This window comes from Acanthamoeba castellanii (genome assembly GCF_000313135.1).
Source record: "Acanthamoeba castellanii str. Neff unplaced genomic scaffold scf7180000084776, whole genome shotgun sequence".
NCBI lineage: Eukaryota > Discosea > Longamoebia > Acanthamoebidae > Acanthamoeba > Acanthamoeba castellanii.
This window is the reverse complement of record NW_004457586.1, coordinates 175,555-191,976: the sequence shown is the minus strand read 5'-3', so window position 1 is coordinate 191,976 and position 16,422 is coordinate 175,555. Positions and strand designations below refer to the sequence as shown.

Genomic DNA, 16,422 nt, shown 5'->3' with positions numbered 1-16,422 from the left:
AAAGCGGTCGAAGTAGATGGGAGTTGTGAGCATTCGCCGAATAAACACCTCTGGGGGCATGGTTTCCCGATGAGCAACGATCAGGTCGAGCTCCGACCGATGCATGGCGTGAACCTGGTGGCGTTCGATCATAGGTGAAGGGTGACCCTCGATTATTTGGAGCCCGAATGAAGGCCAAACAAGTGCTCACGAGAGGCCCCCGCCTTGAGAGGGAGTGAGGTACCGATTCGTCAACTTTCGGCCAGTACCAGGAGTAGAGGTGCTGATTCCTCACGGGGGCCTGAAACGTGCGCAACTGTTTAAGCCACTGCTCCTTGTAGGAGTAGTCGGTGTTCAGTCGCTGAAAGTTGATCGGGCCTGTGTCCAGTAACCAACCAATACTCAATACTCAAACCACAACCAACTGCAAGCGAAGGAAAATGGGGTTGGGATATGAACCAATTTCGTCCACGGGAAGGGTGAAGCCGACAGGCTTGTCGCCGACCATTGCGGGGCAATCCATGCATGACGCCAGTTCCTCTGGTGAGAGGTCCGTGCGGCGCAAAGCCCTGAACTCGTAAACTAGGGTTGGGTTTATCACTCATCAGCGAGAGATCTCGGACAGACAGCAAAGGCAAGCCCTATGGTGGCAAGCCTATTGGTGCGGCGTGTGAGCGTGCGTTGCGTGCGTGGGATTACCTTTTTCTGTCTCTCGCTTCATCCGGGGGATGACGGGCCCAGAGAAGGAGTAGTCATCGAACTGCTTCTTGGGCGCTGCGAAAGTCCCGTGCACAATGGGCAACATGGGCGCATTATAAGCCTTATACTTGCGTTGGTTCGACAACCTGGTTTGTGGAGGAATGGTGAGAAGAAATCAGATGAACACATGTGCACGGTACTGAATGCGCGGGGAACGGAACCTGGTCTGTACAAGGTGGCCCACCCGCTTGGTGACTTGCTTACGGGTGGAATCCGGCAGCTGAATCCAATTGTCGCGCGACACTGTCTTTTCTGCTTTCTTCTCCGTTGTTTCTGGTGGTTCCGGTGGCGGGTGCGGGTTGTAGATGAAGGTGCTGTACAGTGGGTCCTATATCGATAAACACCCCAACGCGGTCACAAGACGTGTGAGCAAGCGTATGCAGCGCTGCATGCGGCGTAGACGGGGTGTTCTCGCTTGTACCTCGGTCGCATTCTCGACTTTGATGACATTTACTCTTAGCGTGGGCTTCTCGCTGTCTTCGTCCGCCATGGCTACAGAGTAGCTTAACTGGCGAACCTTCTTCATCTCGGCAGTCTGTGATCAAGATGGTACCTCGCTCGTCAGTGATCGAACTGCGCTTTTTCCTACAATCAAAGTTGATTGTCAGGGTACCTTGACAGCGGTGGCCAAGGAAAGCAACTGAGACAGCTGACTGGGGTGGGGTGGAATGACGACCAATAAGTCGGCTACCACCTGAGCCCAGCGCTTGTAGGCAGCTTCGAACTCTGTGATCGCGAGCGCGGGCGCACACGCCGCAAATGTGTTAAGCGCAGAAGGTAGGCGCGCCCTTTCACTTGTGCTTGCATTGTGTACCTGGCAGGGTGGCATACAGTTCAGGCACTGGTTCGTGAGGAATGAGCTGCAGATCCCATATGTTTCCCTGTCGCTCAAAGCCTCCAAACTGTCCGATGTCTTCATCCTAAAGAGAATATCTGATCAGTTGAACTGGGTGGTCACATGACTTGGCTGCGCACCGGATGACAGCGTACCGGGGCACCGGGCTTGTCTGGGGGCTGCGGGCCTGGTGCTGGTAGAGATGAATGGGAAATAAGAAAACCGCGACCGTGTTGCGAACAAGGTGGCACAAATATGTGTGTGCTGACGCTAACCTGGCTTTTTGTCGAAGGTGCCGCTCTTCGACAGGGAGGAGCTGATCTTTTCGTCGAAGCTGAAGGAGGGCAAGGAATCCAAGTCGGTCATCTCATCATCCACGTCGAACTCCTCTTCCTGCGGTACGCATTATCACGACCACACAGCCATCCTCGTGTGAGCACAAACGCGTGCGTGTACGATGGTGCGTGTCAGAGATGGAGACGGTGGCGGCGCGACACACCATTTTAAACACTCGGGGACGTGGGTACGCCCTGCCCATCAACTGGGGCAGGGTCAAATGCCCGAGCGCCGTCGTCACTTGCTTCTTCCACTCGAGCACGGCTGCTTCGTAGCTGTTGAAGTCGATGTAGGCCCCCTCTGCGTCGGGTGAGGGAAAGGGCAAACGCGCTAGCCTCTGTACGAGCCGCCCAGCCTCGCTTTGCTCGCAGCGGCGGTAGAAAGTGTCGTAGAGACGCCCATCACCGTCCACGTAGGACGGGGAGGAGTTGTCTGAACAGTTGGCCCGACTGCTGACATTCAGGAAGTCTTTCGGCAGCTGGGGTCCCGTGTACTTCTTCGACACGGCGTGCCCAGACGCCTTTTCAACTGGTTAAAATGAGACATTCCAGTGTGTGTTGTATCGTTATTAATAGGTGATGAGAGGTGACGGTGGCGAAGGAGTGAGAGGGGGCAACCAGAAGCTTACCTGTCTTCAGAACCTCAAACACCCGGCCGAGCTCCACCTCTCGTGTCGGGGCGGCTGTCATAATCCGGACGCGCGAGACGTTGTTGTGGGATACGCTGAGAAGACGGTTCTTTCGCCTCGCCTCGATTAAGGGGCTCAGCGAGGCAGTAGAAAGTGGTGTCATCGTTTTGGACGCTGGATCCATTGTGCCGCAGGAGGAGCACCTGTCTGCTCAGGCTCAGCCCACCCACCACTGCGGCTCACTTGAGCTCTCTATCTCTCAAGGTGGGGTGCCGGGCAAAAGGCCAGTTTCGTTGGGGCAGAAGAGAAAATGCTCGATTTCCCTGATTTTCATTTTGTTTGGTCGTGGGGTAGAGAGACAAATGCAAGCAGGGCTACTGCAAGACAAATGCCCCATTTGTCTCAAGCAAGTACGTTTTCTTCTTCTTCTTGTGAGTTTGCCACGCTTCGCCAACTGCTCAGTTCACATTTTTTATTCTTCTTGTCTTCTTTTTACATTACTCGTTCAACTTCCTTTCAATCTGATCACACTCCCCGCCTCCCTGCCCCGGCTTTTGGCAGGTGCACGGCTCGAGCTCGCCTTTTTGGCTTTCTTTGTGCGGCCATGTAATGTACGGGGACTACTCCGCGCAGCCCAACTCCCCCTCCTCCTCCTCCTCCGCGTTTCACACACCCTTTGACGGGTCCTGCCGCACCACCCACCCGCAGGTGTAACGACTGCCTTGTGCGTGGGCTCTCGACGGCTGCGGTAATGGCGTGTCCGGTGTGCAAGTTCGCCCTCTCCCGCACGAGCTTCTTCCAGCACTCTCAACACACCAAGCTCCTCGACATGGAGGGGGCCGTCCGAAAAGTCGTCCTCTCAGAGTACCACCACCTTAGCCCCCCCCCCAGCGCCTCCGCTTTCGCGTGTGCAGAACAACGGCCAGTGACTTCTTTGTTTTTCCTCACACCACAACGCACTTCCCCGTGTGCACACGGCATGAACATACGCATGTCCATGAACTGATGGGCAATTCGCGCCACGCAGCCTGATGAAGACAGGCGACCTGTTCTCGACCCTCAAGGACTACAACAGATATCTGGAGGAGGTGGAGACCATTGGTACGCGAGGAGCCCTGTTTCAAAATTAATAGGGCTTTATGATGTGTTTGTGCTGGACCTGATCCGGTCTCGCGTTGGACATTTCCCCCCCCCCGCAGTCTATAAGATCCCGAACGACGTGGATATCAAAGAAACCATGAAGCAGTACGGACGGTACAAACGGAAGAGCCTGGCGATGCTCGAGGTCACGGAAGACGAAATGCGAAGGAGGAGGGACCTTTATTTAACTGACGAGACTCAAAAGTTTGAGCGCACTCAACGAGAGGGTATGCTCGAGAGCCTGGTACGTGCGCCTGGATTCACCACGGTCTTCCCTTGTCATCACACGATCATCACGTTAGAACGCGTACCTCACACACTCCCTTTGTCTCCTTCCACGGTGTACCACATGCATGTGCAGGCGAGAGGCACCATTAGCAGTGCAACCTTCCTTCAGAATGCGCAGATGCTGGTCAAGCCAGAGGAACCCTCCCTTGTGGCCGCCGAGTCAAGCGGTTCAACCGCCACAGTTGCCGGTACCTATTTCATCGGCTTAGTCGGCTCTGTGCCAATAACGTGCCTCACAACACACCACACACACCACACACACACACCACACACACACACAGGACACATGCCGCCACCAGCAGCGGCCTACACCTACCGACCTCAAGCTGCAGCAACAGGCATGGCCCTGCCCAGACCTGTCGCCACTCCTGCCGGAGGTACGGGATCACACCCTCCATTCGTGGGAGAGTTAGCACGCTCGTTCTAACCAACTCTTAATGACGCAGCTGGGAGGTCGCTGGCTCCTGGCCAACTGCCCGCGCCCGTACGCTTCCATCCCTGGCGACATACGCGTGTGTGTAGTGGCCCAGGCTAACTTCCTCCCTGTTCCACTGTTTTGTGCCAGGTGGGCGGCGGTACCATCATGCGAGACGTTGTCCCCACATACCTGACACCAGACCAGGAAGCCAGGTCGGCTGCGGGCGGGTACAAGTTCGAGCTCGTGAGGAAGAGAGCGCTAGAGGAGGCCCTCGACAGCTTGTGGGCAGCGGCGCCCACCACGCCGTCGGCGTGAGAAAGGACGCGAAAAATCAATAGCAATCCCTTTTTTTCTCCTGTATTTTCTTTTCAAAAAAGACGTTTGGCAGTTGCTGGATCAAGTGCTGCCGAAGGACGAGATGAAGAGGAAGGAGAGAGATGAAGCCGAAGAGGGAGACCAGCGTGAAGAAGAAGTAGAAACCAAATCCGAGGTACGTACAAGCTCCTCCGCACTGAGGACAGGCACAAAATCGATTGATGATGATTTAAATTACGTGCGCAGAAGGAAGAGGGCGTAAAAAGGCTCAAGGAGGACACTGCAGTGCGGGCGCCCTCTGCTCTCCACGATTCGGTCGTACACGAGCTTCGCCGCTTGGGTGCGCAGGCCAACGGCGGCGCAACGGCTACCTCCTCCTCAAGCACCACACCCGCCACAGACGCCACCACATCAACGTCCTCTTCTGCCTCGGCCTCAGGCCAACTGGCGCCGTCATTCGTTGAGCTCAACTCGTTCGCGTTCCCCTCCGACGTGCTGTTCGAGAGCGAGGCGTGGGACCTGTGCGAGGTCGAGCTGAGGAACTGGTGGGCACCGTCGACCCGCGGTGGAAGACCTGCTGTCGAGATCGGGTCGGCCAAGCGACGAAGCAGCGACACTTACGTCTACCTCGCCCTCCCGACCGACACGGCCAACCCTGCCCACCCAGGCACACACCCAGACTCTCTTCTTTTCGCTCTCACGTTTGTCTGTCTCCATTCTCATTTTCCTCACATCCACGACTCGCCTCCCAGTGTTGTTCATCAAGCAGAAGGATGGTCGCGATGGCCCGATTGGAGCGGACGACGAGGGCATCCCGCTTGCCGACTTCCTCGCTGGTCTGCAAGTCCCTGGAGACGAAGAGGAGGACGACGACGACCAAGACGATGATGACGATGGCGGTGACAACGCTGACCCCTATTCGGGGTTCATCTCCGCCATTGTCGCCGGCGAGGAGCTGCCGTCAGAGGACGAAGACGACGACGACCACGACGCCGACCAGGACGACGAAGAAGACGCCGACTTCGAGCTCGAAGATGAGGGCGATGACTAGACCCTCTCTTTTCTCTTTCTCTCTCTGTGCTTTCTCCCTCCCTCGCGCTGCTGCAGACAAGCCCCTCGCTCTGAGACGGAGTGCCTACAACATTGTTTGCATTCCGGTCGAACGTTGCGGGGTTTTGTGGTGCAAAAAAAAACACCAAAGAAGGCGACGGCACACAAGCGCAAGAAAGGAGGCCAGACGCAAGATTAGCACAACACCTGGTGGGTGAGAACTCGTCTGTGGCGCGAGTTAAGAAGCTAAATCGAGAAAGTACTCAACCGACCCCCCCCCATCGTTCAAGGTTCGCTTGCAACGCGTTTTAGCGAGTTAAAAATCGAGAGATCATCTCTGGAGCTCGATCATCGTTCTCATCGATTGGACCTGCGGTGGAGAGCCAGCTTGGCACGGGCGAACGCGGCGTTAATCAACTGCTCACTTTTGTGAACTCCGCCGTAACGGCTACACCGCAGCATGGATATGGAGTTCAAAGAAGAAGTGGACAGTGATGAAGAGGCCCTATCCCCTCTGTCCCATCTCAGCCTCAACGTACGCTAGCTTAGCTCCTCTTTCTCTCCCCCCCCCTCCGTTTCACTGGTTAATTTGCATGACCGAAAGGGGCTAATTATCAATTATTATTTATTATTATTTTAAACAGGAAGAGGGCGACGATGGAGATGAGACGGGTGCCTGGGACAAGGAGGGAGATGGGGGCGATGGAGACAACTCACAGAAGATCTCCAAAAAGGATGCCCTGCCTCTTGTCATCCAGTGGTACGTTGTGTTGCAACGGCCGTTATTATATTTCATTTATTTTGTTTTTGAAAAAGACAGAAGCTTGTCTCTGCTGCGCGGGCGTAGTGGCTTAGCGGCTTCTTCTTCTTCTTCCTGTCATTAGGATCAAGGAAAACTACGAGGCCAGCGGCAACTCCTGCATCCCGAAACACCTTGTCTACCAACACTACAAAGACTTCTGTGAGGACAACAACATTCAGTTTACCAACATGGCCAACTTCGGTACGTGATCCAGATGGGCGCACGCTGTTGTAGGTGGTGGTGGTGTTGTGCTGCTGCTGCTGCTGCCGTCGTTTAGTTCCGTTCCCGGAGTTGGCTTGGGCTGAGGCACACGTGCGTGGTGATGGTGATGTTGTGCATCATCTAGGTAAGATTATTCGCTCCGTGTTCCCTCGCTTGAAGACGCGAAGGCTGGGACCGCGAGGCAAGACAAAGCACCACTATCACGGCATCAGCATCAGCTCTGCATCTAAGCTTCAGGTACATTCTTTACCCCCACTTCCTCGGTCCAAGGCCAAGTGCGAGATTTCCTCGGGGTCTAACGACCGCTCGCTGGCACAGGTCCCCGCAGACGCTATCATCACGGGCAAGAAGGCCCAGAACAGGCGGGTGCGTGGACCGGACGTCACGGCCTCGCCACCTAAGCGCCAGCGGCGCGCTCATAAACTCATGGAAGATGGGTACAGACTCATTCTCTCTTGCCGATTGCGATTCTTCTGGTGCCATCCACTGACTGGCTGTGTCTTTCAGGCTCGACTTTCCCGATTATCCGGAGGATGGAGAGCAGTTCATGCGTCGTCCCATACCAGCCCTTCCGTCGTTCGACCTGGAAGAGGTGTGTAGCCCACTCCCCTCACCGCAGCACTCAGCTTACACTTGCTTGACCCTACACTCTATTGCTCGGTTGTGTCCCCCACTCTGTTCCCGCAGATTGCGTTTATGGGCGAAGTGAGCGACACGCTGATCCAGCAATTGCGGCACTTCATGTCACTGTACAAACAACATGCTCAGCACCTTCTCTCGGTCCTATGTTCATGTTCCTTTACTGAGGTAACCCATCTCGATCCACCGCAACTCGTTGTGCGCCAAAGCGCTCACTAAAGGCCTGCGCCTCACTGACCCGCATACCCCTTTCCCTTCATTGCACGTGCACCTCAGGTCGAGTCTCTCTTGGTCACCTTTTGGTCGCAGAACTTTGGCGATTTTCAGGAAGTGTTCTTGCGTGAGGACATCATCAATCACATCACCAGCAAGGATCGCCTCATTTACAGTGTACGCGCTTCCTTCCGTGACACTCTTTCGGCACATGCCTTGTGTGGTTGGTTGTCAGACTGACTCCACGCTTCCTGCGCGCAGTTAGCGCTGGATTTCTTCTTCCCGACCCTGTTCGAGCCGCAGGTGAAGTCCTTGATCGAGTCTCTCATCCATCTATCCCAGCACATTCGCGCATGGATGGAGAAGGCTACACAGCACTTCCCTCCGGCTTTTTCGGCCCGGAAGCTGCATGAGGTGAAGCGATTTGCGCTGAACCTGCGAAAGAGGAGCCGGATCAATCTTCTTGCTCAGCAGGTACCTCCCCCCGATCTAGTCCCCCATTTCCCTTTTTTTTTGGAATCTCTTGTGAAAGCTCACGCACACGAAACCTCAGGCCAGGGAATGTTTGGAGTGGAGCATTATGCTGGTGGACTGGATCGGTATCGAGTTTGACATCATTCAGGACAAGACCTTCATGCTCTTTTCATCAAACGCCTCGAATTCGGTCCCTCACTACATCACTGCCACGAGTACGTCCCCCCCCCAAGTTCCAAACATGCATGGAAAACTCTTTTTTAACTCACCGATGTCCGTCCGTGTCGTGCAACAGTAACGGAAGACCTGCGCGGAATGCTGGAGGACCACTGCAATTTGGATCAGTTTGTGACGTGGATGCGCCTCGTGGCCGACGAGCTCGTCGAGCAAGGCGCCCTTCCCGCACCCGAGAAGCTCTCCGAATCCATCTACCGAGCCCAAACCTTCCTCTTCTGTTGGGCGCAGTACACGTCCCTCATCATGTGCGACCTGACCTGCCGAGATGCTCCTTCCCTTGGTACGCACCTCCTTCTCCCTCTCGTTTCCTGACGCTCCATTCGCTCACACTTCGGCACCACCATTGTACTACAACCATGCAGAGTTTTTCCACGCTCTCTTCACCTTCCTCAACGCCTACGTATCGTACTACATGGAGGGCAAGGTGATGCAGTACAAGATGGCAGCCCTCTACCCTCCGCTACCACGACCCATCCCCCATCAAACCAACGTACGCTTTTGCATGCGCTTCTCCGTGAGTTTAGTTCAGTAGCTAACCACGTGAATGCGGTGGCACCCACCACCAAAGCAGACGAGCCCGGTTGCCGTCAACTCGCCCACGATGCGCCGCCTGCAGAATATGCCCGACATGTCGCCTTCTGTCTCCTCGCCCTCCCATTCGCCTCACCCGACCGCAGCTTCACCCATCCCCAACGGAGTAGCCGGGTCTAGCTCTACGCCCTACTCCATGGCAAACGTGGTGCGCCCCCCCCCCTTTTCCTTCCCCATCGCATTCTAGCTCGTACACAGTGCTAACCCGATCGATCGCTGTCGGACGTGCTTGCAGAAATCCGAGCCAACCCAGCCGCATCCGACCCACAACCCAACACAGTGGTCGCCCATGCCTCCCCACGGAATGTATCACGGCGGCGAAGAAGCGGAAGGCAACGAAGACCAGGAGGGAGACAACGAGTCAGGCCTCACGCCTCTCGACTTGGAGGCGCTGCAGAACATGGTGCGTTCATACCCAGTCACTGAGTTCTAGTTGCCAGTCCGTCGTGTTAACACAACACCCTATGGCACACTACGATCGCGCAGACTCTCAACTACATTGGCGACTACCAAGACGGGCAGGCCAGCGTGAAGGTGGGTTCCTATTCTGCGCGATCATCGGCGACAGAACACGTACGCTCTGTCGCCGGCCGGGTGGCGTACAATGGCTGACTTCCCTTTGTCTGTCTCTTTCTCTACGAGCAGATGATCCCTCAATCCCACGCAGAGTCTTCCGACGGCATGATGGGCATGTCCAACGCCGATCACTCCCAATTTTTGCACGATCAGGTATGCTCCTCGCTTCCCGTCACACTGTGCAGCCAGCTCTGCTTTCATTACTCACACTCCTGGGCGCGTGTGTTCTGGCCACTCCACTGGTGCAGTCCATCGACATGGGGCGAAACTCCTTTTCGCTCTTTCTGGACGAGGATCTGAACGACCTGCCGCCCCTGCTGCTGCAAAACGTGGACGCTGACATCACCTCCCTCTTCAACACCGACATGGGTTCGTGAGGCCAGGGCACAAGCAAAGCAAAGCAAAGCAAAGAGAAGAGATTGCGACCCCTCCGACACCAGGCGGGATAGGAAGAGAGAGAAGAGAAGGGAGAGACCTACCGCGACAGCTCAGTTCAGACTTTTTCTTGTAAGATACCTGTAAGAAAGCTATTTATTAGTCGGGTGTTTTATTTATTATTCCTATTTTCGTGGTAGCGGCAACACACACAAAAACACAATAATTTATTTCTCGCATCTCTAAATCTTTTTTTTCTGTGTTAGGCCCAGATCGTCCGTAGCAACGGCCAATGAATGCCTGGGACCATGGTCGAGTAGGTCCCAGGCACGAACAACTTGCCGCGGCCCAAGCCCGAGCACGAAGCCAAACGTTCCTCCATTGCCTGCCAGGGCCGCCCTTGCGACGCCGACTTCCCAGCTTTGCCTCAAAAGAGCCCACCACTCTGCAGCAGCTCATCCCGCCACCTCATGCCGTCCGTTCTGGCGGTTCTCGTTCTGCTGCTTTCGTTGAGCCCGGCCGACTCTCGGCGGCCACCCACGACAACCGCCTCCTCCTTCACCTACGTGACCGCCCGTTCGTACACTCTTATCCCCCCCCAATATTCCCCCTGCTGTTCACGTTCGTTGGCATGCCCTCTACCCACCAGAGTCCGTGCACGACGCGCTGGCGGTGGGTGATGGCCTCAAGAGCGTGCAGCCCTACCCCAAGGATTGCCTCACGGGCACTTGCGAGTGGTACCTCAGTACGCACTCCACATACCACCACAGTGGCCTGACGGCCAACTCCAAAATTGGGAGGGGTCCCCTCTGGGGATGGGGGTGTGAGTCTGGGGTGGCGGCCCAACAAAATGATGATTAGCTAATGCAGTGGGCATGTCCCTGCAGACGATTACTCTTGCTTGGGTCCATTTGGTCCTCCGGTACACCCCGTCTCCCCTTGGCTTATTACACTCCGTTGGTCTTACCAGAGAGGTGGCGTGTGGTGGCTCAGAGTGCATACGGACCGCTGGGCATGATTGGGCCACTGGGGGCTTCAGAGTATGCTCGCGACCTGAGCCTGTGGTCCCTCTGGGTGAGAGCGATGCATGACTGTTGCGCTGCTTCGATCCGTGTCAGAGCTGGCAGCTGACTCGAACCCTTTTGGCAGGTGAGGGAGAAGAAGGTTCTGATCTCCTTGCCCGTGGCGATGAGCAATCCCTCCAACGCCGTCAACCAATCCGAACCCACGAGCTGGCTCGACGTAATGATGATAGCCTTCAACTTGAAGCCTGCAGTCTCTCGACTAACACTAGCCTCCCCATCGGGCATGCAGTGGGCCAATCTGTCGGAAAAGGTGAGCCACGGTGGAGGACCGCTGTCCGGTTATGGTCCCTTGGGTTCGTTCAACGCATTTGCCTTCCTTTGTCGACTGTCGTTGTACTCACGCGAGCCTCTCGACAATCAACAAAGGCCCGTATGGTCCTCTGGGCGACGCCTACAGCACAATCATGCCCAAGATCAACGACTTCGCGGCTCACTTGGCGGCGCAGGTGCGTCTTTCCGCATAGCCTCGGATGTTCCCACGTCGCTCACCACCCGCTCGCCTGCAGGGAGTGTGGACGGTGCTGGGTCCTCTCGGACCGTTTGGCCCTCTTGGTACGTAGGAGCTTCATAGCCCGTCGCTTTGCCTCCCATGGGTAGGCCCTGGCTGATCACGAAGGGCTAACACCTCTTCCGCACACATTGATTGTCTTGCGTTGCAGGCCCGCTCGGACCACTAGGCCCATTGGGCGCGACGGGATACATGATCGACAAGTTCGGTAACTACATCGACTCCCATGGCGACATCGCTCGCAACGTACAGCCCCCGTCGCATTTCCAAGCAATGCCCACTGACCTCTCTAACCATCCTGCGTTCATTCAGTACTCTGTGCCGTGGAGCTACACCAACGGGCAAAACTTATACAGGTATATAGATCTGCCTGGGCCACTGTAACAACAACACTCTCGTTAATTCTCATGCGCGTGGTTATGCTCGCGTGTAGAACCTACGACCTGGTGGAGGAGTACCAGCCGGACTATGCCCGCGCGCTGACGGACAACGACTGCTCGTGGATGACGCACTCGGCCGGCCTCGTCCTGATGGGCGGCACGGAGCAGTACGCGTTCACCTCGACCGAGGAGCAGTACGTCACCATACTGGTGGTGCCCCAGTACCAGCTCGACGACTTCGACCTGCAGGTCACTATCGACGGCGCTCAGGTCATCGCCTCCGCCAACCCCGGCAGTTCGTTCGTCGACTGGATTCAGGTCAAGGTCCGAGCCGGTGCTCGCCTTGTCGCTCGTACTTCGCCCTACCCAGAGCCTTCCATTTTTCTATCATCACCACCATCTCACTCGGGTGCGGTTTTGTGCTCACAGAGGTCGAACTCAGCCTGACGGTGCCTTTCTCCTACTGGAGCCATGACTACCGCCTGTATGTCGTAGGCTCCACCTCTGCCTTCACATCCTCGCCCATCTCCGGACCCCACATCATCCCATACTGACCCACCCAATGTACATTGTTAAATTTATTTATTTGGGTGTGTTTTTCAGCATGTTCCCTTTTCTGAGGCCCCAATGAGCCAATCAGCCAAATAAATTTAAAAAATAAAACAAAGCAAAGCGTGGTAGTGAACATCTTGTGGCGGATTCTTGCGGAGAAGGGATGAGGTCGAGCCAAGAGAGCAGCGGGTTCAAGAGGCAGGGCGCTACCGTGGGTGCCAATAGCGCCAGCGGCTACGGTTACGGCAACAACGCCATGTACAACGTCGGGTACCCCCCCCCAACCACGTTTTAGCTGGATTGCAAGAGAAAAGATAATCGCAGAGATGGACCTTATCTTTTCTCTTCTTGTGCGTCCACTTACGTCGGCCGTCCCCTTCTTCCTACCGACTCATCCCCCCCTTCCGGCGTGCAGGACTACGGGTTCGGGAGACTACAAGCAAGCCAAACCCTCTAAGAAGCCGTCGGGCGGCTCGTCGTCGTATGGGGGCGGAGGTGGGGGCGCTGGCTACGCGAGCCCTCGTTCGGGCCAGGGCTATGGGGCCGGGGCGTATTCGAAAAGTGGCGGCGGCGGCGGCAGCAGCGGAGGCGGTGGAGGCGGTGGAGGCGGAGGGCTGCGACATCTGACTGCGGACACTCCCTCGTACGGCACCGGCTACGTGATGACCAAGCCTCCAAAAGAGCACAAGGCCCCCAAGGAGCACAAAGAGGCGCCCAAGGAGCACAAGGCGCCCAAGGACAAGAAGGACAAGAAGGACGGCAACATCATCACCAAGGTCGGCGTGAAGACCGAGAAGCTGGGCAAATGGTGCGCGTTCCTCTCCCGGGATCACTGCGCAGGCTACCCCACCACCACCACCACCACCACCACCACCACCACCACCACCACCACCACTTACGTTCTTCTTGATCTCCGGTACCACTTTCAGGCTCGAAAAGAAAGGGGAGGGCAAGGACGAGAAAAAGGCCAAGAAGGCGCAGGAGCAGCAGTTCCACCAGAACCAGCAGCGCTTCCAGCAGTCATCCCAGCCACCCCAGCAGCAGCAGTACAACCACGCACCCCAGCAGCAACAGTATTATCACGCACCTCCGCCGCAGCAGTACCATCCACCGCCGCAGCAGCACTACGAGCCAGCCCCAAGCGCTGGCGACATTCGGCAGTTCTGTGCCGAGTGCGGCTCCCGCCTTCCCGGAGCGCCGGCCAGGTTCTGTGCCGAGTGTGGCACGCCGGTGTGAGGTGCTCTCTCCTACATGGACACCACCAACGAGAAGGCAACCGAACTCTGCGACTTGCTGGCGCTTCCCGCCTCTTCATGGCGACCCGAGCTGTAAAACTTAGAACACAACAAAACACACAATGTACCACCACCTGCACCTCTTTGCCTCATCACGAGCTGTGTTGTTGGCGACATGTGTGTTGGAGGGGACGTGCCCGAACTCGTGACGTCCCGTGACGGACCTCTCGCCCGTTCCCTACACTCCGTGTAAGGTGGAGGGCTCTGCGAACTTGAGCCTTCCTCACCACCGCGCCGAATGGAGCCAAAAACTAAAACTAGAACGGCAGTGAACACGTAAGTGTACACTGGTACACCCGGGTGGTGAGTTCCCACGGCGAAAACACATTTGAAGGGTGGCGCTGGCCACTTTGACGAATTAAAACCGGAGGCACCAATCTGCGTGCACCATGTATGGTCGATGACGCCACCAGGCGCAATGGAGCGCCTTTGTGGCGAATGACGGCTCGGTGTGGATCTGTTTTTGGTTCATGCGTCGTCAGCAGTCGTTCTTGCGTCCAATGGGGAGTCAGCCTAACGTCACCCCCGCAACCGACTGTTTCGTCAACTTCGTTTAAAAAGGTCGACCTACCGTGCACCCAAGGCAAACGTTCAAGTACTTCCCGCAGCGCACAAACAACAGTTCGCTTTCCCCCACCACCGGCACGCACAGCCACACCCAAGCCGAGCCGCTGGCAATTGCCACCCGAACCGAGGTAAGGCTCACTCCGAGTGCAGCTCCTGAACCAATCTGTGCCCTCAATACCCATAGATTTTTGGTTTTGTTTTTCTCTTCATCAACTTTACGCGTGTTTGTTTGTTTTTGCCTACTTTGTGGCCGCCGCAAATCTCTAACCGCGCTGGTCCCTTGGTTTTTCCGCCCAATGAATGGTCCCGCGCTGATCTAGAAAACAACTTTTCATGTCAGAGGGTCGACACGAAACAACGCCAGGCACGACCACCCAACCGCCGGTTAGATACCAACAGGACGCTACCAAGACCACACACATACACACGGCCATGGAGACGCTGCCCTCGTTCCAGTCGCTGCTCGATAGTCCACCACCACAGCGGAGACGAACGCGTCGTCCCACCACCCCGTTGGCCACTACCCCCTCTCCGACGTGGGCTCCTCGCCGTTCTTCTCCTCTTCGTCGTCGTTCTTTTCTTCGTCGTCTTCGTTCTTTTCCTCGTCGGGCGAACTGAGTGGCCTGCTCGCCTCGTCGTCTTCGTCTTCGCGCCGAGGCAGGGAGTCGCCCGTGTCGCCCTCCTCGCCGCCCTGCCAGGCGGGTCCCTCCAAGGCGCCGCTCGCCTCCTTCCTCGGCTCGTTCACCATGTCGACCACGACCACCACCCACACGACCACCGCGCCGCCGTCCGCCTTCAAGCCTGTCGGCCACGGCCTGGCACCCGCGCCCTGCGCACTCCCGCTGGGACAGCCCCTCCTGCCCGGACCTTCGCCGGTGGCTGCCACCGCCGCGGCCTCGGCCATGCTGCCGTTCCACGCGAGCGCCTACTCCCACGCGCTCTCGCAGTCGGTGCCCTTGACGAGCGATGCCCGCGCCATCAAGAAGGACTGCGGCGCTCACACCGCCACCGCCGTGCACGCCGCCGCCGGCAGCAGCGGCAAGCCCGGAGTTCGCGTGTGCACCATGTGCGGCACCAGCAAGACCAAGCAGTGGCGGTCCGGCAGCGACGGCAAGCCTTCGTACGTGTCATGATCTCTCACCACCCGCTTGAGTTGGCGCACACAAGCGGCATTTAGGCCATGTGACTGACCCTTTCCATTTCCGTTGACTTCACTCTCGCACACACGCAGGCTGTGTAACGCGTGCGGGCTGCGGTACCGCAAGGACTCGCTGGGACAGAAGTTCAAGTTCAAGCAGGTCATCATCTTCCCCTCGGGCACCACGAGGGCCAACAGCAGCAGCAGCAGCAGCAACAACAACAAGAAGAGGAAGACACTCGCCACCAGTGACGACAAGAGCAAGGCCGACTCCGTCGACGAGAAGGAACTGACCGCCTCGTTGGCCGCCGCCAAGTCCGCCTCGAAGAAGAGGCGCCACGCGTCGCCGGCCGCCGCCGCCGCCGCCGACCAGCACGACACGCGCTCGAGGGAGGGTAGTCCCGACAGACGGTCGGACATCTACTCTCTCCTCAACTAGGGTGGTCCATCCACCCACCCGGGGAGAGCCCACACGCTCTCCCCCGCGGTCGAGGACCCCTCGCACGCACAACTCGCGTGCGAGGCGCGGTCTTCCCGCACGCGTGCGTCGATGAAGCCACACGACTTCGTCCGCACCACTCGTATTATTTATTTAATTTATTTCAACCTGCACCACACCAACATCCCCGGCCTGGCTGGGAGCCTCTTCGGACGAAGATGCCGCTCCCTCCCGCTGCTTCCTCTTCTTCGACGGCCACCGAGCCGACAAGAAGGGTCTCGACTGTCAATCGCGACATTCGCCGAAGCACCCACGCCGCTATTTATTTATTTATTTATTTATCTATTGTATTTTGTCTCTCATAAGACAAATACACCGAGGTCGAGCACCACGAAGAGCAGGCCCCGAATTGGCGGTTTGCCTTCGCTCCCTCACCTGCACCACCCACCCCTCGATCAACACCCGCACGTGCTTCGTTTTGGTGGCCGGCCAAGAATCTGGTAATTTTCTGTGCGGAATGCAGTCCGGGCGGAGATCTAGACAGCCGAGTAAAGAAAATCGGAGAAAATAATATTTCCCTC

The 16,422-nt window shown here is 56.9% G+C and overlaps 8 protein-coding genes across 8 annotated transcripts; 7 read left to right on the top strand and 1 right to left on the bottom strand.

The window, feature by feature from the left end:
- Window positions 1-152: 152 nt before the first annotated feature.
- ACA1_278200 (uncharacterized protein) lies at window positions 153-2,700 on the bottom strand (the record flags this gene model as incomplete). The annotated part of the gene is made up of 12 exons (XM_004344582.1): window positions 153-203; window positions 224-357; window positions 439-561; window positions 679-824; window positions 900-1,066; window positions 1,160-1,273; window positions 1,430-1,464; window positions 1,553-1,658; window positions 1,729-1,760; window positions 1,849-1,966; window positions 2,073-2,437; window positions 2,538-2,700. The coding sequence occupies 12 exons, from the start codon at window positions 2,698-2,700 to the stop codon at window positions 153-155; spliced, it is 1,554 nt and encodes a 517-aa protein (XP_004344632.1).
- Window positions 2,701-3,288: 588 nt separating this feature from the next.
- Window positions 3,289-4,698, top strand: ACA1_278190 (CDK-activating kinase assembly factor MAT1 protein; the record flags this gene model as incomplete). Its single annotated transcript, XM_004344581.1, has 7 exons — window positions 3,289-3,401; window positions 3,565-3,638; window positions 3,737-3,921; window positions 4,039-4,153; window positions 4,247-4,342; window positions 4,412-4,449; window positions 4,531-4,698. The coding sequence occupies 7 exons, from the start codon at window positions 3,289-3,291 to the stop codon at window positions 4,696-4,698; spliced, it is 789 nt and encodes a 262-aa protein (XP_004344631.1).
- Window positions 4,699-4,801: 103 nt separating this feature from the next.
- On the top strand, window positions 4,802-5,749 carry ACA1_278180 (uncharacterized protein; the record flags this gene model as incomplete). The annotated part of the gene is made up of 4 exons (XM_004344580.1): window positions 4,802-4,873; window positions 4,945-5,038; window positions 5,138-5,319; window positions 5,468-5,749. 4 exons carry the CDS (start codon window positions 4,802-4,804, stop codon window positions 5,747-5,749), a joined length of 630 nt encoding a protein of 209 aa, XP_004344630.1.
- Window positions 5,750-6,208: 459 nt separating this feature from the next.
- Window positions 6,209-9,879, top strand: ACA1_278170 (RFX DNAbinding domain containing protein; the record flags this gene model as incomplete). Its single annotated transcript, XM_004344579.1, has 17 exons — window positions 6,209-6,283; window positions 6,393-6,508; window positions 6,633-6,751; window positions 6,897-7,009; window positions 7,091-7,209; window positions 7,280-7,364; window positions 7,460-7,579; window positions 7,688-7,801; window positions 7,886-8,098; window positions 8,178-8,313; window positions 8,394-8,615; window positions 8,698-8,825; window positions 8,907-9,074; window positions 9,162-9,329; window positions 9,413-9,460; window positions 9,572-9,655; window positions 9,751-9,879. The coding sequence occupies 17 exons, from the start codon at window positions 6,209-6,211 to the stop codon at window positions 9,877-9,879; spliced, it is 2,157 nt and encodes a 718-aa protein (XP_004344629.1).
- Window positions 9,880-10,347: 468 nt separating this feature from the next.
- Window positions 10,348-10,655, top strand: ACA1_278160 (uncharacterized protein; the record flags this gene model as incomplete). The annotated part of the gene is made up of 3 exons (XM_004344578.1): window positions 10,348-10,453; window positions 10,527-10,622; window positions 10,648-10,655. The coding sequence occupies 3 exons, from the start codon at window positions 10,348-10,350 to the stop codon at window positions 10,653-10,655; spliced, it is 210 nt and encodes a 69-aa protein (XP_004344628.1).
- Window positions 10,656-11,065: 410 nt separating this feature from the next.
- ACA1_278150 (uncharacterized protein) lies at window positions 11,066-12,404 on the top strand (the record flags this gene model as incomplete). Its single annotated transcript, XM_004344577.1, has 7 exons — window positions 11,066-11,255; window positions 11,329-11,408; window positions 11,469-11,514; window positions 11,622-11,716; window positions 11,783-11,826; window positions 11,904-12,184; window positions 12,280-12,404. 7 exons carry the CDS (start codon window positions 11,066-11,068, stop codon window positions 12,402-12,404), a joined length of 861 nt encoding a protein of 286 aa, XP_004344627.1.
- Window positions 12,405-12,565: 161 nt separating this feature from the next.
- On the top strand, window positions 12,566-13,638 carry ACA1_278140 (uncharacterized protein; the record flags this gene model as incomplete). Its single annotated transcript, XM_004344576.1, has 3 exons — window positions 12,566-12,672; window positions 12,818-13,210; window positions 13,332-13,638. 3 exons carry the CDS (start codon window positions 12,566-12,568, stop codon window positions 13,636-13,638), a joined length of 807 nt encoding a protein of 268 aa, XP_004344626.1.
- Window positions 13,639-14,696: 1,058 nt separating this feature from the next.
- Window positions 14,697-15,841, top strand: ACA1_278130 (GATA zinc finger domain containing protein; the record flags this gene model as incomplete). Its single annotated transcript, XM_004344575.1, is given in 3 exon segments — window positions 14,697-14,733; window positions 14,748-15,384; window positions 15,496-15,841. 3 exon segments carry the CDS (start codon window positions 14,697-14,699, stop codon window positions 15,839-15,841), a joined length of 1,020 nt encoding a protein of 339 aa, XP_004344625.1.
- Window positions 15,842-16,422: the final 581 nt, after the last annotated feature.